Consider the following 27,539-nt stretch of genomic DNA (forward strand, 5'->3'; position numbering starts at 1 on the left):
AGGGATGACACAACAGAAAATAAGAGAGAAAGGGGAAGAGGGAACTGCAGCGAGGTCGCTTCACAACTTTCCCGTCACAGCTGAATTTATACACAGAGAGGATTACTGCTACAAAACAACACAATTTGAGGTCTTACAATTCCGACGCTCTCTATTTTCCAAGGAACCCCCCCCCCCCCCCCCCCCCCCCGCTGATGCCAAGCCGCAACTCAGTTTCCTTAGAAACAAAGCATGTAGAAACATACAGTGCTTCAGTTGTAATAACCAATAGTGCGACTGGGAAAGTCCAGTGAGATTAGAGGCTGGAGACTCCATCTGTGATAAGCAGCATTGTTGTTTCACTGTTTGGGGCTGTTATATACAGAGTCGTCTTCATACAGACAAGAAAGGAAATAAGTAAGAAAAGAAGCACAAGTCAAAGAACTCGTCGACTTAGAGAACACCACAGAGACGTTTTCAAAGCTCTTCTGGATTTTAAGAGTGTACGCACCATATCAAGCTTGTCTGACAGGACTGAAAATGCTGTGTCACTCTTAAAGCCCTCAATCCTTCCTTTGTGTGTTTGCTTCTTAGACCCTTCATCCACTCCCATTCTAATATTCCTGTTCTTATTCTCTTCCATTTAGCCACACTTCACACTTGTCTAGTATTTTCTGAATTTGCCCCCCCCCCCCCCCAAAAGAAAAGATAATAATAGAATAAATGAGTGTAAATATAACTATTTATTATCTTGAAGTAACCTTTAACTTGTGTTGCATTCATGGGTTGCCAGCTTGACTAGGATTACAAAACCCATTATATCACAGGAATGCATGCTAGTGTATTTGTCAGTCATAAATAATTCGCTAGGTATTTAAAAACATGACTGACATATTCATAGAGATACTCCCCAGAATTGGACTAGAGCTCAACTATCATGCACAGTATTACAGAGACTTATCTTCCCCATTTAACAATTGTTTTGTCTCCTCCCCCCTTTTCAGTCTTCTTTAATTGAAATGAATTAGCTTGAATTAGTTTTAATTTGACTTATTTTCAGCTCACTCTGTCTGCTGCTCTGAAGTACTTATGATTGAAGCTGAAGGGGAAATCTGTGTGTGTGAGATATACGGGCTTGCTCGCCTCAGGGAACACAGCCAGTATTTCATGATTTATGGCACGATAGAGAAGCCAAGTTTACCTCACACACATGTGCACCGCACACGCACGCAATACAATACGCAGTTATGCAGTTTTAATTATGACAGATGTCCTCGGAATCAATCTCACCTGTCCCCCACAATAGTTAAATGCTGATCAAAGCCATTTATTGAAGTTTGTGTGTCCACATAATAGTATTTGCTCAGGGGAGCTGTGTGCTAATTGAATATAAACATGAAAATCGGTGTGTAACACCGGTGTGTGCTGATCTGTGAAGAATTGAGACTGTTTCTAGAGCAAATGGAGACCCAACACCGTATTAGTCTGCCGTGTCTTGGAAAGTGCTCTGTGTGTGTGTGAGCATGTTTCCCGGCTCTCACTGCTGTATGAGAACACACCTGTCTCTAGTGGTCTTAAGGTTGCACGGTTTTCTATCCGACTGCTGGGTACCTCTATGTTTGAAAAAACAAATGCCAGCTGATATAGCATGTGTTTGTGGACCTGGAGACACCTGTTTAAGTGTCTCAAGGTCACATCAAATGTGACGATGTGGAAACATTTGCATCAGGACAGAAGGAGGCAGTTTAAGGGAGGATATCTTAGATAAAAAAGGAGGTTCAATGTCTAAGACAGGTGGTCTCACCTTACTTGCAATTAATATATAGTATTCAAAGGCCTTGACTATCCTGAACACATGAAATCCTGTTGTAGAGGCAAGAAATAAAATTCACCCCAGATTTTGATGTATTTGTGCACAAAATGCAATAAAGTCGACTGCAAGCTATAACCTAATATTCATCAAATGAGTCATCCTCTGAGCTGGAGATCACTTTGGTCTTAGTGGTATGTGGGATGACCCGCAACCTGTAAACTAATTTAAAAATAAGTTGAAAGAGTCTGCACTCAGCTCTGCTGCAATTACTGGTACACATTCCATCTTCTCTGTCCGTCTCTCCTACAAATGAAGAAACTTACAACTACCCCACCTCCTAAGGCTCACACAGTTTAAAGTTAAGGTGCATTAAAAACACCAACCCACGTATAACTTGGTCTTTATGTGCAGCCTGCTATGAGACGAGTGCGGACCATCCACAAGGCTATGCCACAAATATATTCATTACCTTTACGCTAACACAGTGCTGTAAAACCAAAATCATTCAAGCTGAACTCGACTCGAGCCACGACCCCAGCTGCAGGACCTGCAGGTTAGGAGTCTCTCTTTGCAAGACTAAAGTTAGTTATCCAGTTCAGAGGACAGCAAAGTTAGACGACTAGGTTGTTTAGCTTCACTAAGTTTGGAACAAAAGGTGTTGAATAATTTTAAACTTGCACAAATTAATCAAAATTCCATTGATTGGGATGGGATTTAATTCCATTAATAAATCCACACAATGACTTCTAATTAATTTCCAATCATCCTAGTCATTTATTAAGCAGCATTTGCTGTTTTTTCTAATGTGAGATTCATATTGCACATTGGCTATTGGAGTTTTCATTTTACAATTTAAATTGTCATTTTTCTAAAAGTGTTTTCTGAGCCCAGAAAAGTTTGTTTGGGAAGAAAAAATGCTATATACTTATAAGGAAAAACAAAAAAGACGATAACACGAGTGCTGTTGATAATCCTCAAACCAATGGTGCTCATGGAAGGGGGCAATAGCAGAAAGACAAGAGGAAAGATTATGATAAAAAAGAATGATATTAAAAATCCAAGATCATCCAAGTTCAAGTACTCATATTAGGTTTGGACAAATAATGAGAAGTTTTTTTTAATAGGCTTTTTAAAAAAGCCATTCTTTAAATTTTAATCTTTCCATTTTCCTTTAAACATATAAGTTCAATGAAAAAGAAGACCAGGGACAATGATCTCTTCACAGTGACATCTGTCTCTGGCTAAAGGCCTGCAATGATTTTGACTGAGCTTAGCATTATTGCGAACCAGATAGATACTGTCACCATCCTGTCAGCCTGAATCGCGCACAGCGGAGGCACTCTGACAGTCAGATTCTGCTTTAGCCACCTTTTCATTGTTCTGCTGAAGCAACAAAGCAGTGCAGATGAATGCCATAGCGCCGCTGCTCCCATCCACCAGCAGAGAGACATTCTCTCTCCCTTTCAGGGAGCGGGGAAAGGTCTCAGAGCTGGCTAATGCCATCAACTGACTGAACCATTTCAGAGGAGAATGCCCCGAGCCGCACAGTAACGGGGGGAAAAAGCCTGATGCTGCCCTCAGCAAGACCTCTGGAGCTCTCCTCTGCGGCCTCTCTTTGTTTCTTTCTATATCTCTTCCAAATAACTCTACTCACCCACCAACACACACATCGAGTAGCATGCAAGGACTCAGGTGCAGTTGATTCTTCACCTCCCTAGGGTTTTCTTAGAATGAAATTTGGTGTGATGGCTGTCTCTACAATAAGTCTAATGTTGATAGTATATGACCTCAGACGCGCAGGTACACAAAAGCACACAGATGAAGAAATATCGCAGCGCAGCTTGAGAGCAAGCAATATTTTTTTTCCCAGAGATGTCCCAGTGTGCACCCACACGCAGTTTTATTAAAATGTGTCCTTTTCTGTGTTGTACTGCTTTTTACTTTTTACATTTCACTTTCACTTTTTGTCATGTTATTGCAAACTGACAAAATGCCAACTAAATTACAATACGACTCGCTGAGCTGCAGCGGCCCTGGGCAATTAAACAGCAGTGATTTATTTACAGTAGATATGCGGCTAATTCCCCTGTCGGGGCACCTAGAAGGGACGGCACGCAGACACTCTCACATTCTACATACGAAGAACCCAGAGAGGGTGCTATTGGGTTCATTATGGGAGTCAGGCAACCACAGATTAATTCTGCTACCTATAATTGGATGGACTATCTCTGAGCAGGATGGGGCTTATGTGCCAGAAAGGTGGCTTGGGGATTTGCTTGTGAAAAACCACCAGCTGCAATACTTTGTGTGTGTCTCGGTGTTTTGCCATAAAGTCCCCGTGAAAACAATTTTCTTTTTGTTGTGTATTAAATCAAAAGATTTGCATTCTTGAAGTTTATTCTAACTATTATCTCTGTTCTTTCTCTTCCCCCCTTTCCTTCAGATCCCCAGCTCAAGGGTATAGTGACCAGGTTATATTGCAGGCAGGGATACTACTTGCAAATGAACCCCGATGGCTCTCTTGATGGGACCAAGGATGACAGCAGTAATTCCTGTGAGTACCTTGAAATATCTCTTGGACTTGTAGATCAGATTTTCAACAGGTGTCTGGAATAATCTAAAGAAATACTAGCAGAGGTTATAGAAAAGTTTACCCTGTGTAGGTTTCTTGAGCACAATTTTATGTCTGGCTTGTTTCCTGCTCCATATTTATTCTTCTTATACAAAAAAATTAACCAAGCAGTCACCCTCCGCTAATGTCTGGTCAGTATTTTTGATCTTTGGAGCAAAAATGGCTCTTAAATGGAGCCATGGGATCACACAGTTTGGTCCTTTTCCCGAGAGGCAAAGTGGACCAGGAAACAGTAGGCTTAACAGAGAGAAAAAGGTATTATTAGCTTGTTCTGGCACTGCTCCTCTAACACTTCAGGCTAGGTAGTTAATTTGATTCCAGTGCTTGGTGCTAATGCTAGCCTGACACTCTGCATTGTGTCACTTACTCCTGTCAGCAGGAAGAGGCAGTTGAAACTAACCGCGAGCCATCAAAAAAAAAAAGAAAGAAAGAAAGAAAGAAAGAAAGGAAATGAGTGGTTCTGCATTTAGTTCTCTCAGATTTTCTTCTAGGATGCAAGCCTGCCCTTTCCAGTTGCTTGCAGGGTCAGCTGAGTTCATTGCATCCCTTTAGTGCATGTCTCCCAAATATACACCTAATGTCCCAGCCAGGCCAGTCCTCTTGTTTCTCCCCCATACAAACAATACCCATTACCTACCAGGAGTCTGCTACAACAACAAGGGTGTTATTAAATCAGCCTCGCACTAGCGGTGGCCCCAATTACAACTGCTTCTTAGGTAGCACTGAGTGGCCAAGGCTGCGCTAGGCTAGTCACGTCCACCAGCTGTGCTGCAATTCATCTTCTGAGATTACCTAAATGCAGCAGTCAGCAGTTGTATTATCCATACTTTGCAACGCCTTAAAGATAAACATCTTGTGTTTAGATGATGGATTGTTACTTAAATGTTTTACCCCAATCTAGTTAAAGTTTACTTAATGTTTGGTTTGTCTGTTTCAATATTTTTTGGTGAGATTTTGATGAATGTTTGTGTTTGCTTGTTTTACGTGTGTGTTCCCCAGCTTTGTTCAACCTTATTCCTGTGGGCCTCAGAGTTGTCGCCATTCAATCCGTGAAGACAGGGTTATACATCGCAATGAACGGGGAGGGCCACCTGTACACATCAGTGAGCATTCTATTCTATTCTATTCTGCACGGCTTTCAGTAAGACACCTGTTTTGTTTCTGCATAACACAAAATGAAGCATAATGCTGAAAATGTTTCTATATAATAATAATGGATTGGATTTATATAGCGCTTTTCAAGGCACCCAAAGCGCTTTACAATGCCATTATTCATTCACTCTCACACACTGGTGGAGGCAAGCTACAGTTGTAGCCACAGCTGCCCTGGGGCAGACTGACAGAAGCGAGGCTGCCATATCGCGCCATCGGCCCCTCTGGCCAACACCAGTAGGCGGTAGGGGTAAAGTGTCTTGCCCAAGGACACAACGACCAGGACAGAGAGCCCGGGGATCGAACCAGCGACCTTCCGGTTACAGATACGCTTCCCAACCCCCTGAGCCACGGTCGCCCCGTATGTGGCATTTGTTTATGTTTTGTACCTGTGTACAGCTGTATGCATATAAAATCATCAGTTTTGACATTAAGGCAGACTCTATTTTCAGTAAGGGGGCTTTGACCATGCCTCCAATATTTGCAATACCACATTTGCAACAGGATAATTGCATTTCTGTGAAGCTCAGGGATCCCATTAAGCAGAAATTTATGCAGTCCAATTTTTATTCATCAGCTTAAATGCCTTGCGACTTTTCAGTCTATATGAATTGACATCTGATGACAACGGTCAGGATGGTCAGGATAAAAAATCCCAAAAAAACCCAAACTGTTTATCTTTTTTACCTCTGTCGGTCTAAAATGCTAAATTACAGGATATATTTTGTCATGTGGCACATTGAAATGTTTAGCACGGCATTCATAAACCTATGCTACATATCCAACATTCATAGCTACAGCGTTATTTATTAGAGTGAGAACATCTGAAGAGCAGCCATTGTTTTTCACTACACAGTCACCCACTCTTATTGACGGCCTCTCTTCAAAACAACATGGGCCCGGCAGGTTAGGCAGCCAAGGGAGTGATAAGACCTCACCCAGTCCAGATAGTGCGTCTAGTCTCGCTCCTCCGCTCTGTCCTCTCCCAGTCACTCAAATCAATCAGCAGAAAGAACATTGGGAGGAGTGACTCTCTGCTGGACAGGGATATCCATCAGAATCATTGTCTCGTCACCTCCTGCTGTGCACATGTTCCTAATGCTCAGAGCACAGACCGGGAATTGCCTTTTTTATTCCTCATTCATTACCGTAGAGGTTTACAGAGGCTACTTCTCTTACTGTACCATGCACGAGCATTCTTCAAGTATATAGTAGGATTCCCCTCTGCTTAATCACTGCTTGACTTAGGCCAAAAAAATGAAATTCATTTGAGAGGATTGACCTAGAATCCTGTGGCTCTTGTTATAGAATTGCACAGTAGGGATTATAAATGAAATCGTGCTAACTATCAGAACACACAAAAAGACACGATTCCACAATTTGTTAAATGCAGACAGCCCTTTTCTCGTGTAAACACATACTTTAATTAAGACACTTGCTCTTATTGAGATGTTTTTTTTCACTATATACTTACACAGTTTGTAAGTATATAGTTTGCACATTTATGCACTTTCAATTCTTTTGCATGTGCTCCAGTTCACAGAATGATATTGCATTAAACCGGCGTAAAAGTAAACTTTGAGCACAGCAGTTGTGTAAATATAAGGATACATGAGATGTGCTCAAAACAATTCCAGAAATCCATCCAGAAAATTCAAAACCTGTACCAATTTCAATCTGACCAACTCTTTTGAAGTGCTTAACTTCTTCCAGTGCTCTTGCTGATCTGTATATGTATATGTGAAGCTGCCCTTTCACCATAGACCTCAAACACTAACTTCTATATGCAACAAACTAACAACTTTCATCCCAAGAATCATCGCTGGTCTTTTGCTGTGACATCAGGTTTCTGAGTCAGAGCCGTTCAGTTTCCAAACCTTAAAGCGGTGCATCCAGTGTTGCTCATCCACCATATCCTCTGACAGTGACTCAAATCAAGTCAAGAGTATAACACTGAAACTGCGATTCATAAATTTGCCCCTGAGGGTGAGATTCTCAGCATAGAGTTCTGTTGTAATTTAGTGAAAAGTGTGAAAGAGGACATTTGCCACTAATGACCAGACTTTGATACATGCTAGCGTGCCATCGAGTCTCTGCTCACGGCAGTTTTTTTGGTAAGACCAACACAGTCTTCACTGACTCCTCACTCACTAATCAGCATATTTAGAACTTTGCAAATCAAGCTGTGTATGTTTTGACACAGTGGCAGTCATCAAAGCAGTGATCCAAGTTCAGCAGGAAAGCTTGGAGTAGTCCATTGCTTCACAAGGAGACGGCCTTAAAGGAGTTAGCAACCAATTTTAGTTCAGTCATGGAGGAGCTGTGACGCTTTTTTCACAGCTCAATAAACAAAGCCTCACTGTAATATAGATGCAGTTTGTCAGTGCTTGGGATTCTAACCTACAGTAATAAGAACCTGTAATAGGAATGCGAGTTAGCTTTGAGTTTCTCGTCCCTCTGTGTGGTTGGTTCTATCTTTCAGCCTCTTGACATGTTTAGCTGAGCAGAAGTGCTGTGAAATGGGCCTGGCTCTGCCTGGCCGGAGCACTGTGTTCCTTCAACACCGTTGGCCCTTCTCTTTTTTCCCCGCAGCTCCTCTGTTCCATTTGCAGCTTATTTCTGTGCTAATGGAGGTTCTGATCGGCCCTCAACAATCCAACCACCCACTCAAAGGTCTCTTTTTGATTCTTAGTGTGTGAATTAGACCACTAATGGCAGCTCAGTAAGATGTTCTTCATCCTCCTCCATCTTCACCACCCCCTCCTTTCTGCCGCTGCTCTTCTCCCTTTGAAAGAAAGGTGCAACGTTCCTCCCATTATCACGGTGTTCCTTCACAAGCGACAATCTGACAGTCTACCTTTTTCTACCGATTAGACATATTTGATTTTAGTGCACTCACATTTTCAGAAGCTTCTTTGATGGTTATGATAATGCACAAAAACATGCTGATTGGAGACAAACACAGGACACTGAAAAACAATGAAAAACAAGCTGTTGTTATTGGAAAAAAGTGCTCTTTAGTAAGTTCCCTGAAGCGAGGTTAGTTTAATTAATCAGTATTCACTTGGCCAGTTGTACAGTATTCTTTTACATATTAAATGCATTTCTGAGGCTTTTACCGCAATGATATACTTTGATAATGACTGACACTCGAGGCAGATCAAAAGGAGAGTTCCCCTCTTGCAGAAAATAGATGGGAAGCCCATTCATGGCCTCTGGTGGTGCATCATATTCTTTTGTGTGAGGCACCCAAGGCGCAGTATGGAGCTCAAATGACAGAGATAACATCAAAGTGACTGCACAGCCTGGCACAAAGGACACACCATGGAATAAAGAAGAGTTCAATCATCTCACCCCCTTTTCAATCTGCTCCTTTTGTATCTGAGCCAATAAACTCCTGGCTAATTTCTCCTCCAGGCTCGTCCCTGGATCAGGGATACTTTCGAAATGTAATAACAGCAGAGCAATTCTCCCAACTTGTTGTACTGGTGGAAGATAGCAGAAACAGTATTGCTGAAAGTCTCCAGATGACTGTAATAGAGCTCCCGGTGCAAAAACAGACACATTCAAATGAGATAAAACATAAATCATTAATTATTCTGCAGGGACTACCATACTAAATCCCTAAAAGCAAACAAGGAAATGTTGGATTATATAGTTTTTTGGTTATAAATGATGAAATTGTGGTGCCGCAGAATGCAACTCCCTAGCGCTGATTTTGTTGTCATGTTTCAGTCTTGCTAATACAGTCTGTTGCCATCTCTCAAGTGTAAAGGTTCAGCATTTCATGGTTGGCTGGTTTTCTTTGGAACTAGTTCCCCATCCCCTCACTTCACTAGAGTCTCTCACTGCAGCCTTCCTTTATCAGCAGCCTGCACTTGTTAGTGCTACCTTTCATGATTGTCAAAATGACTTGCCACATTACTTGAGTGTTCCTTTTAGAAATGGAATCCTTGAGAGGGCCAAAGTGGAGCAGTGCAGCAGCTTTAGCTTCACTTGTTAAAAGCTGTGTCATCAGCTGCATGAACACAGAAGACTGAGGGCATCTATTTCCTGTAGTGCCCAATTCAGAATGTATGAAAGCTCCGATGAGCTTGATGTGAGGGCTCCTTCACTTTACATCAATATGAAAATGAAGGTGAATGGTGGTTGTGTGTAGGCAGAATAAGAGAACAGCAGCTTGCATGGGATTAACTGAAGTTGGTCCTTCAAAAACACTGAAGGCACCATTAGATTTATGTATTTTATATTTTCCTGACAACTTTGCTAATGAGATAATCAAACCTTGTGGTTTTTTTATACGGATATGCTCAAATTTTCTGCTATTTTGCTAACACCAAAGACATGGCATGTCATGAGTGCAGAATTTCATATTTTATATCTATATCTATGTTTATATCTATATATTGACAAACTCATCCTGGAATAATTGTTGAAATAAGGCTTTTTATATTGTAAGGTAAAGACTCTACAATAATACAGAGAAAACCCAAACAATCAGACTCCTATTAGCAAGCACGGAGCAAGGAGCCAGTTAAGGTGGATTGAGCATCAGACTAGGTTGGATCTTCGCTGGCTGCAGAACTCCTCAGTGTTCCCTGGAAGAGATGGGCAGGGAGATGGAGGGCTTGGCTTCTTGGGATAGATTGCTATCACTGCAACCTGCAAAGTGGCAGAAAATGGATGGATGTATGGATGGACAAAGGTGGCTTTCAGACTGCCTGTTAAAATACTTGAACTTATTGCATTTCCTTGCCAGCTATAGCAAGATGCATGAATAAACCTTCTAGGGTGTAAAAAGTTAAAATCAATATGCAGTATAAAGAAGATACAAACAACATTATAACACCCAATGTGTATGAGTTCACATGTGTCTGCAAGTGTGCACGTGTGTTTGTTTAGTGTATATGCAACACCGTAAGTCAGCAGATGGCTTTGAGTTGATGGTGTCTGCAAACCTGCCAAGACTGAAAATGATCTCTGATGTTATTTGTTATAAACCATGCTTATCTAAAGTTCCTATGATGTAATTTAACAAACTGGATTACATTTAAAAACACCCCCCCAAAAAACTTAATATGTTGGCAACGTTATTATTTTCATATTCCCAAATATCTACATATACTGTGATGATGACTCACATGATCTTGCCTCTGGAAGAGAGTAAGTCTCAGAGCTGAGGTGCTGGGGCTGGTTTTGTGGGGAAGGGGGGTGTTGGGCTCATTTTTTTTTAAAGAGTTTCACTCACCCACCTTTAATGCAGTGGCAGTGTCAGGAAAGAAAATGGTTGTAGGGGCTGGAGGGAGAGCTGCTTCATGCATTAATGAACAACAAAGTTGGAGGTAGGTGTCAAAGCTAAACTGGTGAACTGCTGATAGGGGCCAATGCAAGATAAGAACAGATCGACTGGTCCTTCAGCCATTTAACATTGCTGTTATTAATGACTTTATGCTCTTGGCTCGTTATGATATTGCACAGATTTGATTCTTTTTGTCAGACATTTTCCTTCTTTGCAGGATCGTGTCAGTTCATTGTGCTCTATGGAGTGCAGCTTGCACTGTGGCAGCGCAAAGGAGAGTTTTTTGGCATAGCAGGCGGTTACCCAGTCCAAATAAGGACACTTGCCACAGTATCTTTGGATTTACTCGCTGAACAATAAGTTCAAAATAAACAACACTAATTTGTCCTTCATCTCTTTTTATAACAACAGCTTAAGGTCTGTTAGCGTCACATCTCTCCCTTAACCACTGTTCATTTAAGGCAATTAAGAGCAGCTGTTTTCTGCATCACTGGTTTACCTCACACATATTTATGAGTGAATAAAATGCAATGAGATCCCTGCAAGCTTTCCTTCAATAGCACACTGGATTACAGGCGCACAGTCAGAAATTGTGCTTGCATTAGCTAATTTGCGTCAGCTTCTGCATTTTAAGGGGCTCATTTGTTAGCTTCTTGGCTAGCAGCTATTTAGATTAGCATTCAATCATACTTTACAACCTAACTTTTGTCCACAGTCACTCTGCTGATTATCTCATACCAGCATATTTGTTGATGCACTTTTACTTTGCTCCAGCATTATTTTTACTTTTTGGTAATCACTTTAACTGACATGAATTATGCCAGCAGAACATTTCTCCCTTCTCAGATTTTTGAAGTGCTCTCTCAAAAACCAAAGCTTTCTCTAACTCCAACTGTATAGCTATTGGTTATACTGTATATGCATCATTCCCTACTTCCTGTCTCATGCTGCAGACAACATGACCAGTTACCACGTTGAATTGTTTTTCTTATATAAAAATGCATTTGTCTGTTATTTAACCTGTATATACTGGGACATTCATGCATTTATGGAAATGCTAACAACTGACTGAGATGCAGCTAGCCATGTAGTTAGACAAACACTCAGTTTAATGTTGTAAATCCAACAAAATTTCCCTCTGAAAAAGCAACAGTAAAGGTGAAATCCATCTATCCAGCAGTGTTGGGCAAGTTACTTTGAAAAACTAATTAATTATAGTTACTAGTTACTTCTTCAAAAAAAGTAACTGAGTTAGTAACTGAGTTACAAGATTCTAAAAGTAATTAATTACTTGAAAAGTAACTATTGCATTACTTTAAAAAAAAATGTTTAACCCTCTGGGGTCCAGGGTATAACTGGTATAATTGGCCATTTTTAACTACTTTTGATGTTCCCTCTACATTTCACCTTTGAAAACTATTTACTTTGCCTTGTTTGGTTGAAGCACAACCTCACTCATCTGAATTTACAGTTATGTTTTTATTTTAACATACTGTATTAACACAATTGATCTAAAATCAGACATTGTTCTGACACACAACACAAAACTATCTACAACGCTACACACTAACTACACAAGACAACACATTAACTACATACTCCAAACATGCTGACCGTCACAAATCTATCACATCTCAAAACTCGCTCTCTCTCTTTTTCTGCTGTCTTTCTCTCTCTCTCTCGCTCTCACTCCTAAAACTTTCCCCTCTCCCTAAACAGCCAAATGTCATGTTGCCATATCATTTTTTGATTGGTCGATTGATTGATTGGTTGAGCTTGTATTTGTGCATTTTTCCACCAAAATGAACGAGCTGTTTTTTGTTTTGTTTTGGGTTTTCTTTGCTCATAAGCAGAGAGTGCTTGCTAGCGCTGTCCTTAGACAGTAAACGTGATGAAACTATTCAGGAAAAATTTATATATTGTTTATCATGACTCTGGTTTTTCGTGGCCTATCAACACAATTTAAAAACTGGTATATATCACCTTTGTCATCTTAAAGTGGTCATGTGATTGGCTTACCACAACTACTTTATTCTTCCTCAGTCAAACAGCAGCACTCATGCGATTGTTTTGCCCCTTAGCTTCAGGTGTTGTGCCAAAAAGTGATTGCCGTCCGCGGGAGCGCGCACAGCTGCTTAAAGCTGTAGCGCCCAGATTACTTACATCTACTTCCGTGCAACTGATATAAGATGCGGTAAGCTGAACACAGCTTCAACCGTCTGTTTGTTGAAAAATAGTAACGCGACCGCACCGCATTTTCTTGTTAGTAACGGTAACAGCGTTGTAACGATAGAAATAGTAATTAGTTAGATCATTCGTTACCATTACTTGTAACGGCGTTATTCCCATCACTGCTATCCAGTCATCCCGAGGCCTGTCCTAGCTGCCTTAGAGCAGGGCACACCCAAGACAGGTCACCAGTCTGTGGAAGGGCTATCATAGAGAGACAGGCAATCATTGGCAGTCACATAAACGCCTATGGCCAGTTTCATCAATTAACATAACACTCAACTTTGGACTGTGGGACGAAACTGGAGAACCTGGAGAAAACCAGGCACACGGAGATCATGCAAACCTTACACAGAAAGGACCAAGCTCACCAGCAGTGCCACCACGATGTTGCCAAAAAAGTATTTACATGTAATTAATGTATGTAATTACATATGTAATGTATGTAATTAATATGTTTCATTGCTTTGATGAAAATATTGAGAGTGGTTGAATTACATTTTTATTGAAGTTAATACACATTGACAAACAACAATATCAACAGTGTTCCAACAATTCAAGATCATAACTGCACAAATATATAAAAAAATATATATATATACCTCTGTATGTACTTCTTTTTGTTAATTTCCGGATGCATACCTCGTGAATCTCAAATACTTTCTTCTTTTCCTTAAAAAAATGTTTCCTTATACAAGTATCTTCATCTATATTTTTCCTCCAGAGCAGACTTTCGACCGCGGTGGCCAATATCCAGCTATCGAACTGTCAGGCTTGCACTGCCTCCCTTATCCATCCAAGATAATCCTTACATCTAAAATTAACTGACCAAAAACACACAAGCAGTTAGTTGGTTTGATAAGGATGCTGGAGGGAGCGCTATTGTGTGCATCTCAGAGATAATGGCAAGGCAGCAGGCTGGAAAAAGTAGAAGCAGTGCACTGGTTCAGAGAATGAGGGTTTGAAGCAAGAAAAAAAGGAGGGGGGAAGGGGTGTTGATGAGGAAACTCCAAGGTGTGCAGCAGGGAAAGCCCTGCTGTGGTCAATAATAACCAGTGTAGCGTGCCCACATGTGCAGACAACCTGTGCGAATTGCCCCCATTTATAAGTTGTTCAATCAGCTAAAAACCTTCATCTTTATTTAACAAAACCATCAACGTTTTGGCATAAATACAGCAGATTAGCAACTTCTAAAATATTATTTTGTTGTATAAGGAAATAAAAGCCTAAAAACAGATGGAATTATTTGGTTAGGTTACTGAGCATCCAAAGATTATTTATTTAACTCTGCAACATAAAATTCAAACCCAACAGCTGTCAGCTAAGCTTGTTATTAAGTCAATTAATTGTTAGTAGAAATATTACAGAGCAGAATTGAGTTCGGCTTACTGGTGCAGCCCTCCACAACAGTCCTAGTTTCTCATGTGGCCCCTTGGGAAAATAAATTGCCCACCCCTGCACTAAAACTTGGTCAACTTTAAATTACTTCTGTAATAAAAGCCTCCGTGTGGTTTTAGTTACTGCCTTTGGCCTCCACTAAATCATTTGATAAACTACAACTCTAGGAAAGTATCACATACAAACAGTTCACTGTTGATTACACTGATCCTCAACCGTTGCCCAATATTGCATATTTCCTTTTTATTTGAATAAACTTTCATGATTGCTTACTAGAAATACTGTTTTCCAAGCAGAAACGTTCCAATACTTTGGGAATTTGGGAACATGTCATATGTAGGCACTGGCAGTAACTGCTATTTTGACCAACATTTACTCAGCCTGCTCTAATATCTTGTTTCCAGCGTTCTTGTTTGGATTATCTTGTTATTATCTTTTAAAAGACTTGAAATTGGATGTTTAAAGTAGAGGTTGTTTAGATTCAGGCCTCAATGGATAAATCAAATTTCGTACACGAGGTTTTGTGTGTGTGAGCGTAAGATATGTTTACATCGCTGAGCAGCAAAATACAAGGAGAACAGAAGAAGAGTAGGCGCATTGAACTGTGAATTCAACTGTGAATTTCATCCTTATTCCTCTCTGAGACCCACAGAGGAAAATTTAGTATAGAAATGTAGATGGCATCATATTCATTTCTCTGTGAATGCATATCGAGGTAGCTATGAGAGCAGACACATCTAGTCTGTTCACTGTATTAATGGCCCTAGTTCTGGCCTAATTGCTTTCCCAGTGTGTAAATGTCAAGTACCATGCAAATACAAATGGCACAATGGTGCTTATTGCCTCTAGAGCCTTGTTATGTGCAAATGAGCAGTGGACAGATGAGGGCTTGTGAAGCTACAAGTAGTACTCGGGAACTCAGTATCCCAACAGAAACATAATGCATATCATTTGCAAATTTACCCCAGACCATGAACTCAGCACTTCTTTCGGCTAACTATTTCACAACTTTAGTTCTGTTAGCAGCTCACCTTGTTCAGCCTTTGGGAGACAGTAAAAGCAAAGAAAGTGAAGCAAACGTTTTTTAAAAAAAAATTTAGAGTAGAACCATCATTTGCCTCCTCTGTAATATCTACACCATATATTTGAATATTACCAAATAATAAGATTAGGCAAAGCTACTTTTGGCTGCTCTCTTATTTACAAGGGGTCACCACAGCAGGTAGCTCCGCGTCAGGTAAAAAGATAAATATTAAATGTCATATGATAAAAATACCACTTGCAGGTTAATAAAAGTGACTTCATTGCTACAGGCACTTCTTCCAGAAAAGAAAATTGTCTGTAAGGGGCTGCACATATCAAGTAGTTTTTGTTTTTTTGTTTTTTTTTCTCATGTTTTTTATTGCTGAAGTATTTAAATTACAATTTTGTATCTTATATTTATCACAATGAAATTGAATTACTACTGAAAAAAACTTAATGATAGAAAGATGCCATAACAGTGAATCGACTCACTGCAAATAGGTTAGTGTAGCCTTAGAGTGCCCATACCCATGGTGAACCATCTAAAGCTTCTACAATGGAGACGTAAGCATCAAAACCTGAGTGTGGAGAAATGGAAGAGGGCTACCTAATAGCTACCTAAATGGGCTTTAGCTTCGTATTTGCTGTGTGACATATTATCACATACACCATTAACAGTAACAGCAGTCCCTAATAACAGTGCCTCAATTCATCAGGATAAAGGACCTATCATAGAGTAGAAACCTGTTCAGGAAATGCTTTGAGGAACAGTGTTCAAGATATTGACTTGGCCTCTGGATCTCACTCTGACTTACCACGTGGTGGAGAGATGACCAACGTTTAGCCTTATTTCCGCTGTGCTTGGCTCAGACGAGCCTCTGATCGTGCCTGATAATGAGCCTGTCCATTTAATGTAGGCACAAAATGGACACAGTGGCGCAGGCGGAGAGTGGTGCAAACTCACCCCCACACATTAGCATGTCGTTAGCGTCGAAGCTCTTCGCTGGAGTGAAGACACAAAGTTTGCCAGTAAACTGCGGGGGACGAGCACGACGATGTGAAAACATTTGTAACAACAAGTCAAATAATCTAATCATCCCCCTCGTCCAGCTAAGCTTGAAAATTTTAAAAAGGCTAGCAAAGGTAAACTGGCTAAAGCTAAAGCTGTCCAGCATTAAAAGTCAGAATCCTCATTATCAGCACACAAAGAAAGACAGACAAGCATTCACACCTATGTGTGTTAGAGCCACCAATTAACCTAGCCTCATGAAATCTTTGAAGTCATGAAATGAACATCTTTGGACTGTGGGAGGAAGCCGCAGTCAGGAGAGGACCCGTGCAAACATGGAGAGAACATAAACTTCACACTCCATCCCATGCAGTCAGGCAAAAGTGTTAACCACCATGCCACTGTGCTTTCAATGTAATATTTATAAAAAATTAATAATATTTTCAATTTTTACTTTACTTATATTTCATGTGAGTAAAATTAGAATCAGCCACGAGAATGTTCTTCAGTTCTGTTTTATTTATATAACACCAAATCAGAACAACAGTCACCTCAAGGCTCTTCATATTGTAAAGACCCTACAATAACAGAGAGACAATTCCAATAATCAGATGACCCCCTATGAGCAACCATTTCGGGACTGTGGGAAGGAAAAACTCTGTTTCAGTAGGAAAGAAACCTCTGGATGAACCAGGCTCAGAGAGGGGCAGCCATCAGCCACAGTGGGCTATGGGTGAGGGGAGGAAGACAGGACCAAAGACACACTGTGGATGAGAGCCCGAGTTTAAAGTAATGATTAAATTCAGAGTGGTGCATAAACACAGAGTAAAAAGAGGTGAGTGAAGAAGAAATACTCAGCACATCATGTGCATCGGCCTAGGTCTGTTGCAGCATAACTAAGGGAGGATTCAGGGTCACCTGGTTCAGCACTTTAAAAAAATTGCAATCAGTGCATCTCCAGGCAGAAGCCTTGCAACTATCTTCTCTGTGCTGCCTACTACATGATTCCTTTGGGTTTTGCATAGTCCATGCTTTGAGGTGTAAGATCAGGTTTTGCATCATGACCTATTTACGGGCCTACTCAATATCAGGCAGTCATGTTGGATTTTATGTGGTAGCTGAGTGATTACTATAGCTGCTTATTGGTTTATCCTCAATGGTATTTAACATGAAGGAATGATCCATGGAGGTTTTGATTGTTATGGATGTTTTATAGGGGTTCAAGCTTCAGAAAGACTTTTGTGTCATGCCCACGTTGTTGCAGTTTTAAGTCTTGCTCAAAATCTTCTCAGTAGCTCAAGCAAAGTGTGGAGGTGTACGTGTGAAGGATGAAGGTTCTTTTGCTGTGACAGAAAAGCCCTCAGTGTTCAGCCTGCCTGCAGGTGTAATAGCTGCAATCCTCTCTTTACCTCCACAAGCATCCTTCTTCCTTTTCTGTTTCCACCCATGAAATGAAAGTAACATTTTATCAAGCTTCACCCCTGGAGTTATAAAAATCAATATAGTGAGGGCTCCTACAGAAAGGTTGTAAATCATGTGAATTAATTCTCTTAAATCAAAGCCAAACCTGGTCTCCAGTGTGTATGTGGCTGTTCACACTGCGAGCCAGTTGACACAACAGCTACTATAGGAGCACAACAAACAGCAATTTCCAGGGCAAGTATATTTATGTGTACACATGCTATGCGGTAAATACTTTGCCAGGGAAAGAGCTGCATTCCTCAAACCTCCTGCAAAATCTTCAGATTTGTTTTTTGAGTGTGTGAGATTATCCTTGTTCTGGAAAGAAATCTCTTTTTAAGCAGTACAACGAATGCTGTAGTTCTGACCTGTTGCTTTTAACTGTTTGCTGCACCATCTTGTGGTTACAATACCACAACTTCACTGCAGAGGCCAGCAGGTCAGAGGAAGTATCTGTGTGATACACCCACACACAGTATTCCACTAAAAAGAAATAAGGAAGCTTGCTGTTGTATAAGCATATTGATAGAACAGATAAGAACACAAGAAACCGCTGAAGATCTTGAACTTAAAATCTCATGACGTACATTTTACTCTTGTATTAAATGCCACTTGTCCATCATGCATAAGTCGTTTTACAGTTCTGGCCCTTCTGGGTGAGATATTGTATTTTCCCCAGAGTGAACACCAGCAAAGAGCTTAACTGTGTAGGCAAGTGAGTGAAAAGTGGCATCAAGCACTTAGATTTGACCTTTTTTCCAGAGTTGCACAGTGAGGACTGATGTGAAAACCTGATGTGAGCCTTCAGGTGAACAGGTTTTCCCCACAGAAAAACAAGAGAACTTGCCTGTTATGAGTTGTTGGTGCCACTGTACTAAAGAGGAGTTTTGATAAATTTGGTCTTCTGTGAATTTAGTTTTGGAGTTGTTCTAAAGCACACTACTGGGGAACCAGGGTCGAGAAAATGAGAGCTGGTGAACTGGGAGACTCAAACATGGAGGGAGGTTAAACATGGAACATACCTGCTGCTATAGGCCTTGGCTGTAACATCTTCAAATCCCACCTCTGCAGGACGTTTTCTCTGCATCCAAGAATAGGAAGAAATACCAGAGGAACTGCAACAAAACATGGCCCAGTATCAGGATAAATCGTAAAGTCGGCCTTGCCAAATTGTCTTTGTTTTTAGATGTGGATTGCAATAAACATTAGACTGTTTATATGTCATCAGGTATAGACTTGTTAGGGTACTGATTTGAAGTGGTAGATCTTCATCAAATCTGAATATTTAATAAGGGTTTTACTAGAGCCAGTTTATGAAAATGAATAAAAACAGATCATGGGATCATAAAACGGGCCATGAGATGATATTGCTATGGTATTAGTATCCATACCCCTACAGTGTGTTTGTTCATTTGTGATATTGAAGCAGATTAACATGCACTTGAATCCTGCTTCAGCCCTTGGCAGTTGGAACTGCAGGTGAGAACTACAAGCTGAAATATGGCAGTCCCATCCATGCCTAATGTACCCAACCACCAATTTATCTGCAGCATTAGTTATAGTGTCATCATTTCTGTGCATTTCCAGCTTGTTTAAATTTAGCATTTGGCTTGTTTGCTTTTCAAAGCAAACTCGTTAACTGCATGATCGACAGGATATGGCTTATGATTGAACCGCTGGCAGGCTACTTGGTTTCATGGTTCCTTTCTGGCTGACTGGCTGCCTCACTCAGCCTTCCAGCTGTAGCCATGCCACATTTTATTTTCAGAGGGAGACAGACTGTTGGGGAATCCTCTGCTGTTTTCCCCTCATGCACAGACGTTCAGGCTGAGTGCTTTAGCTGCTTGTCAGCAAGGTTTCAGCAGAGATGGACATTGTGAAATGGTGATTCTGCAGTCCAATTTCAAGAAGGAAAAATAAGTCCTTCTAATTTTATCCATTAAAGTGGTATGTCCTTTGTTTTTTCCTGAGGCCAGCACATGTTTTTAATGGTTTGCAGTGAAAGTACCATGTACTTTATTCCACCAACACTCTAATCACAGTGAAGATGGAGGGGTGGGTTAAATACCACACTGACCAAACACCAAAGTCTTCTGATTTAAGTCCTGAATCACAAATAACAACCAGCGGAGTACAAGTTAATGCTATTACTGTCTGGGTAATAGCCACAGTGCTATTATTCGAAAAACATGAGGACAAAGTAGTTGTTATTAGCAGTAGCGGTTTTAGATAAGGGCGACACGGGCGGTTGCCCGGGGCGGCATCATGGTGGGGGCGGCATTACGGCTCGTTCTCATGCTGCCCCGACATCATGCCAGCGCATATTGGGAATGGCATTGGTTTTCTATCGCCCATTTGCTGGGAGTAAAGGCGCCCTCCGTTTGCGAGGTGCGCCTGCTGCTTGCGGCACAGGGAGGAGAGGGCGGGGCGGCGGGGATGCTCTGGCTGGCTGGAGCAGCAAAAATGACCAACTCGCAAAATAAAACAAATTACAAACAAACCAACAAACACGAAAACACCAGACATCATGATACAGACTTATAATTTGCACCGATGTTTTTTCAAAATTCTATACGCGAAAAGTGAGCGCGAGAGCGCTCGGTGCGCCAGCTTGCTGCTGAAGTCAAAGTAAACTTTATTGTCATCTCCGCTACATACAGTCCAGTAAATAGAGAGACGAGACGACGAGGCTCCAGTTACAGCAGTGCAAGTAAACAAACTATATATAAGAAGAGTAAGAAAATAAATATACACTTTAGGACTAGGGGTAAAGGGATCAATAACAATTGAAAATGTATATTTTATATTTTGTTGATCTAAAGTCTCACACACAACCCGTTTTTAAACTCTAAAAAAAGAGAAAAGAAGAGGAGGAGCGTAGAGGCCAGGGACTGAGCCTGCCTATTTGCCTGTCAACTTTACGCAATAATGCCAGAGGTGGAATTGCTTGCTTGTTTATTAAAGTGCTTGAAAAGTTTACAGAGCAATGTGATCGGCTCGCGATTCAAACTCTTAAAACATCACAGGCTCTAATGCAACAAGGGGAAACTCGTTGTGCTGCGGTCAACAAAAACTACGGCTACCCAGCCCTGCTCTGTCAAAATCAAACCAGTGAAAGACAGACTGACAACGCCCTCTTAATGTCGCCGCTAGCACCCACGTGACTCCCATTACACATCACCATAGCAACCAAACAAATGAAAACCCAGTGATCCTTAAAATTCAATACATTTAATTATGACTCCTACAAGGAGAAACGAGCAAAAGATACAGGTAAGCAGATGTGTCATTGGATAATGGCAGGTCATGTATCCTAAAACATTAAGAATCAGAATACTTTCTTAATCCCTAAGGAAATTATGTGGGTTACAGTTCCTCCAAGAAGAAATGGTAAAAATAGTAACAGTAACAGACTAAACTCCAAACAATATATACAATAATATAATATTAATTAGTCAGTGTCAATTGTTGATTTGTCCTGTTCTCATTGTATGATGAATTATGATGTCTGTTTAGTAGCCGTTTGCATACAACGTTTGCATACAATGCATACTCTGTCTCTCTCTTCATGTGTGTGTGTGTGTGTGGGGGGGGGGGGGGGGGCGCCAGAGGGGGTGTTTGCCCAGGGCGCCAAACAGGCTAGGACCGCCACTGGTTATTAGCACTGGGTCTATCAGCTAAGCCATTAAGCTAAGTCATTAAGAGTCATATACTACCATACTAACATTCAATATCCTAGCAAATCTAATAGCTGGAAAAATGGCCCCCTTCCAATTGCTGTCAAGCCATTTCCAGCTGGGTGTTTTCAGTGCCTGGTGTTCTGAGCTAGCAGTGGCAAAAAAAAAAGTTCAAGCTGTTCCAGGATTACTTCTGTGCAGTTCCAACATCTGGCTTTATGTGAAGGACCAGTGACAAATTAAAGGGAAAGTCGGAAAATCAGAATAAGGTGCTTTGTAAGGCATGCCACGTGTCAGAGAGCAGTTCCAAGTCTCTGGACTTTTATTGGTCAGTAGAAATACTGGTTTTCCAAAAGAGATTCTCTCATTTGGTTTTAGATGACAGTAGAGAAGAAAGCTGTTTAACATGTTTGTCCAAAATCTCCCAAAGTTGTTCAACGAGGTGGAATCGAACAACTATTAATCTCATTTACATACTCACCAAACCGTTCATTGACTCCTTGTGCCCTGTGGATGCCCTCTGTCATCTTGGAAAATAAAACTTCCACCAGAAGAAATATTTTGTCATAGGATAAAGGCGATGCTTCAGATCAAGTATGTTCTGATCCGGAGCTCCACTTCAGTCTTAGGGGGAGAGAGGTCCCAAACTGCATCAGCAAAAAGCCCACAATGTGGAGAAAATGTGACTATTACTGTGATTCTCCAGTGGATCATTTTTCTTCTTTTGAATCTTAGATCAGACCAATATATTTAGATTTTTTTCAAACCATGTTTCAGTCCATACTGTATCTGTTTCATTTGGATATGAAAATTCATGGTCTCCAGGAATGACATAGGGTCATGATGCTGAGTGTGAAATGCGGTCAGTGGAGATTATGTGTACTCATGCGTACTTGCACTTGAGCATCTGTCTTACTAATAATAATTTAAGTTGTGTGAGTTAGAGTCAGTCTAGAGTACACGATAGTTGTTTGCACACAAAGTTTACATTTCAGATTTCATATGTAAGTCTTGCTGCCATGTTGGGGTTCCAGTGATTCAGTCAACTAAAGCAAAAAGCTCACCATTTAATAATTAATCAGTGAATTTATTATATAAACTAACTCTCTGAACAAATTTACAGCACCTGTTACCTTAGCTGTGTTCAACAGAATTATTTACAATTGCTTGTCATTTACCAGAGCTGCCATTCAATGTGATTTTTTTTTAGTGCTGTGCCTTGGTGACCTTAAATATATTGCCAGCATGCTCTGGCAACAGCTAAGCCATGCCATGTTCTAAGACCTTTGTCAAGCTTTTGGCATTCTGAACAATTCATGGTCCATATCCGGCATCAATTGAAGCTAGAAAAAGAGTGTGCCTGCATTCATGATAAGAGGAGGTGCTCCCGCATAATGCCATGCCAAACTTGCTACCAAAACTGCACTGTACTGCATTTTATCTGCGTAAACACAACCTCTGCCACGCTCTTCCACCCACCCAGTACAAGGTGTCACAAAAGATGAAAGGGCAAAGAATGAAGGTGTGCCTGACACGAAAAAAAATTCTACATTTTGTCATCTTTGCTTGTATGAAAATAGATCGCTCCATCCTTCAGTCAGATTACGTGCTCTAATGGCAAATTGCTGCTCCAAGCACACTCCAAGCTTTTGCCTGTAGTTTCCTACAAGAGCAAGGTTTTGCTATAACCCTAAAGACAACAGTGGTGATTGAGTTTATAATTCAGAAAAGCAGGATATCTGCTGCTCATCAGATGATCCTGTGCCAAGATGTGGTGTTATTTTCTAAAGCAGGGGTCATTTATAACCCAGTCATGTTGCTGGATTTGTCACATTATAATACTACTGTTACTTTGGCCTTGCGTAAGGTCAGGTATTTGTGTAGGCCCACATGGATGCCAAAAAGAAGTACACATAAGACCGGAATATTTCAGTTGTATTTTGCAATACAGCGGATGACTAAAGGTGTAATTCCCCAAGAATTAAATGGAATTTCAGTATATCGTATTTGTGTTTACAGTTATATTTATCTATAAATACTTACCAGTAGATGAATTGGAATCAAGACGGGTAACAGTTCAAAGTTTTACAGCAAAGAAGAATTATATCATAATTATATCTAAAGTAATTTTAATTAATGAGTAACATCATTTATTTTACAACGAAGAAGAAATAATTATACCTCTTATTCTAACTAGTAGTAAATGTGTATTGGTATATAATATTACCTCATAATTATATATGAAATACAATAAAATTCCTTTCCATTTACTGTCATTGGTGACACAGCTAACTCTAAATATAGAATCCCATTACTAAAAGAATAAGTAGTGAGTAAGGATTGCTACTCATCTTACGTTCAGAACTAGTGAGATGAAGGAGATTTTTATTTATTCATTTTCCCCTGTCCTGTCTGGAAATGTAGCAATCAGAAGTGTTGTTTCTTGGCAAAAAAAAAGGTTATACAGACACAAGAGGAGCCTTACAGCATTTGCTATAATGGTCCACTTCATAGTCATATTTTATCAGAATGTCATATAGTTGAACAGGCTGAATGAACAGATACCCCTCTCTTCCCTCCAATAGGCACCTCCTTCATCCATCCATCCATCCATTCACTTCCGCTTATCCTTGTCAGGGTTGCGGGGGGTGCTGGAGCCTATCCCAGCTGTCATAGGGCGAGAGGCAGGGTACACCCTGGACAGGTCGCCAGTCTGTCGCAGGGCTAACACACAGAGACAGAAAACCATTCACGCTCACATTCACTCCTATGGGCAATTTGGATTAATCGATTAATGGTGGGAGGAAGCTGGAGTACCCGAAGGAGGAAGCCGGAGTACGCGGAGGGAACCCACGCAAACATGGGGAGAACATGCAAAGTCCAGACAGAAAGACCCCGGCCTGATGGTGGAATTGAACTCAGGACCTTCTTGCTTGCTCATTTAAGAGGCTATGTTTTAACCATCTTGAGATGTATTGTAGCCTGTTGGCTAAGAAGTAAGCTAATGGTGAAAGTTAGGCAGATATATTGTTCCTCTATCCTTGGTCCGCTGTAGTCTTTTTAGCCCTTTCATGCATGAATTATGACAACCTCAATCTGGATTTTTTTTATTTCATTTTTATTCTTCTGTAGGCATGAAAAAAAGATTTTTGAACTTTTTTTAAACATATACTTTTCAAAGAGTTTTTTTTACATGTCCACTTAGGTGGACAACTGATGTGTGTGGAGTGACACATGAGTGTCCAATGTAGTGGTTTATCATAAGCACTGACACCAATACAAGAAAACAGCCGTGGAATAGCTGTCCACTGTAGTGACCAATATGCATGAAAGGGTTAAGCTAATATGTGGGGGTTCCAAAGGAAGTTAGAGATGGGGGAGTCCACAGATCTAAACCAGTCAGGTGACAGTGAAACCATCATTTAAGGAGTAGAGACTTACATCTACTCAGATCGTCTTCCACTTTCTTTAAAAGTGCCATGTGGTTCCAGATCACAATGGAGAATAAGAAGAATTATGGAGCAAGCAATAGATCGGAGAACTGTAGATTTTAACCAATTTATCAAATACTCTTGAGAAAGAGTTCAGAGAGAGTGGTTTGCCAATGCTGGAGAAATAGTAACACATCATCCACATATGTTCTGCTCCTATTGGTTTGATTAAAATTACAAACAGTGAGGGGGAGAGTGGGCATACCTGCCTGGCGCCCCTCTGGAGACATGCTGTTGGGGAACGCTATAATATGTTTAACCAGTTTATGAAAGAGTTTCCAAAACCAAATTTGTGTGTGTAAAAGTTGCAGATAAAAATTCCCAGTTACCTCCATGAAATCCATTTTCTGCATCTAGAGACAATATCGTGGTTTAATTGTTTTTACTGCATGAGTAGTCAAATTAAGCAATCTATGTGTATTTGTTGATGAGTGTCAACCTTTTATTAAACCAGTTTGATCAAGACGTGCTATGAGAGGTGCTATCTTCTCTCATCTTTTTGAGACGGCTTTGCAGATTATTTTAAAGTCAACGTTAATAAGGGATATTGGACAATAGCTGGTGGGAAATACAGGGTCTTTTTCTGGTTTTAGCAGGAGACTAATCTTGGTAGAATTCATATTTGGTGGTGGTCTGCAACTTTCCTTGATTTTCTGCAACATTCTGTGGAATACTGGTGCCAGAATTTCCCAGAATTCTTTATAGAATTCTGCTGGAAATCCACCACTACCTGGAGCCTTTTCATTGGGCATGCTTTTCAGGGCTTCCTGCAGTTCACCTGATGTCAGCGGTGAACCCAGTGCCATTGCTTGACTGTCTGATCATTTCCAAAGGGTTATGTTGTAAAAAAAAAAAAGAAAAAAAAAGATCAATTTTGTTTTTAGATGGGTTTATCTGTGGTGAATATAAAGTTTTGTAAAAGTCCCTGAAAGTGTTGTTTATTCTTTCAGGGTCATATACCGTGTTACTTATTTTTAACTGACTAGCTAGAAACTGACATGATCAGTTACCATGTTCAAAATTTTGCAAGCAAAGTCTTTGCGGTGACATTTAGTTTTTTGGTCAATAATTTATTTAATTCTACTTTTGCATATTTTGCTCAGCATTTCCTGCTCCAGCTAGGACACACAGGCCTAGCTGGAACAGCGGGCCCCAATTTAAGGATCAACAGCAGCAGAGTGGATAAAGACACACACACATACGCACACATTTAATCCCCACCATTAAATCATTCTTCTAATGATTTAATGGTTTCTTCTAATTCCTGAATATGTTTGTTTTCGCTTTTCTTCTTATGTGATGAAAATGAAATAATTTTACCTCTCATCACAGCTTTCCCTGCCTGCCAAAGAACAATTGCTGATGTTCCAAACAGGTCATTATAGTCTAAATAGAAAGCCCGTTCTTTTTTAAAAAATATTTAAACCTTCTTATTTACTAGACTTAAAGAGATGGCAGCATGATCGCTGACAGCTATAGGGTTTATCTCGGTGTCTGATATGTCACTCAACAGTGAGCTGCTGACTAGGAAATAATCCAGACGAGATTAGGAGTGATGGACATGTGAGAAGAAAGTATATCCCCTACGGTTGCTGTGAAGAGATCGCAATGAGTTGCAAAGCCTGGGTCTATAACTGTGTTGAGTACTGTGGAATTAATATTTTTATGTATTAAAATTGCAATTCTCCTTTGCCTAGAGTTATAGCAGGCTGAGAACACATTAGGAAACTCTGGGGTTTTAAGTTGATCTGTATCTGTGGCAGGTCTATGAGTCTCTTGTAGGGGTCGTGGTAGAGTTGTCCGTCCATGTAGAGCCAGTTCACGGCAATGACAGCACAGGGGCCCTTCTAAATGAAGCTTCGTTGGATGGGGAACAGGACCTTGCGTCACTCCAGGATCTTTTTGGGGAACTGGTTGTTTATGCTAAAGTTTGTTATTTTCCTTTCACCTGCTCCTTGAAATGTTTGAATTTGGTCACAATATTCGGGTGTCAAGTCTCCTGGCTCTGAGGTGATGGACCCAGTGGAAGGTGATGTTCTTCACTGTGTCCTATGGAAGCTTCAGGTGGGTCTCGATGAAGGTTTTAGTGGTAACTTCTGCTTCCTCTTCAGCAGATTCTGGGATGCCTGACAACATCAGGTTATCTCACGTGCTATGGGCCTGGAAATTGATCATCTTTTTTTTTTTAAATGCAGACTTGACCATGTCCTGTAGCATAGCATTTTCCAAGGATTCCCTTAAGGAGTGGAATTCCAGGTGTAGAATTTCAACCAGAGACAATCTCAGGTTGATGCTGGACAATCGCTTATTGATTTAGTCCAAGATGTTGACAAGTCTTTACCGGCCAGCGAAGTTGTTCCGGGTTCTGCTGGGTCT

The 27,539-nt window shown here is 40.6% G+C and overlaps 1 protein-coding gene across 3 annotated transcripts in view; it reads left to right on the plus strand.

Moving 5' to 3' along the window:
• Window positions 1-27,539, plus strand: part of fgf14 (fibroblast growth factor 14) — a 119,660-nt gene that overhangs the window by 76,431 nt on the left and 15,690 nt on the right. For all 3 annotated transcript variants that reach the window (XM_085134970.1, XM_085134972.1, XM_085134971.1), the window contains exons 2-3: window positions 4,236-4,346; window positions 5,424-5,527. In XM_085134970.1, the coding sequence (XP_084991096.1) occupies window positions 4,236-4,346; window positions 5,424-5,527 (215 nt within the window). The remainder of the gene's footprint in view (window positions 1-4,235; window positions 4,347-5,423; window positions 5,528-27,539) is intronic.

The sequence above is a fragment of the Neolamprologus multifasciatus genome, chromosome 16, assembly GCF_963576455.1.
Source record: "Neolamprologus multifasciatus chromosome 16, fNeoMul1.2, whole genome shotgun sequence".
NCBI lineage: Eukaryota > Metazoa > Chordata > Actinopteri > Cichliformes > Cichlidae > Neolamprologus > Neolamprologus multifasciatus.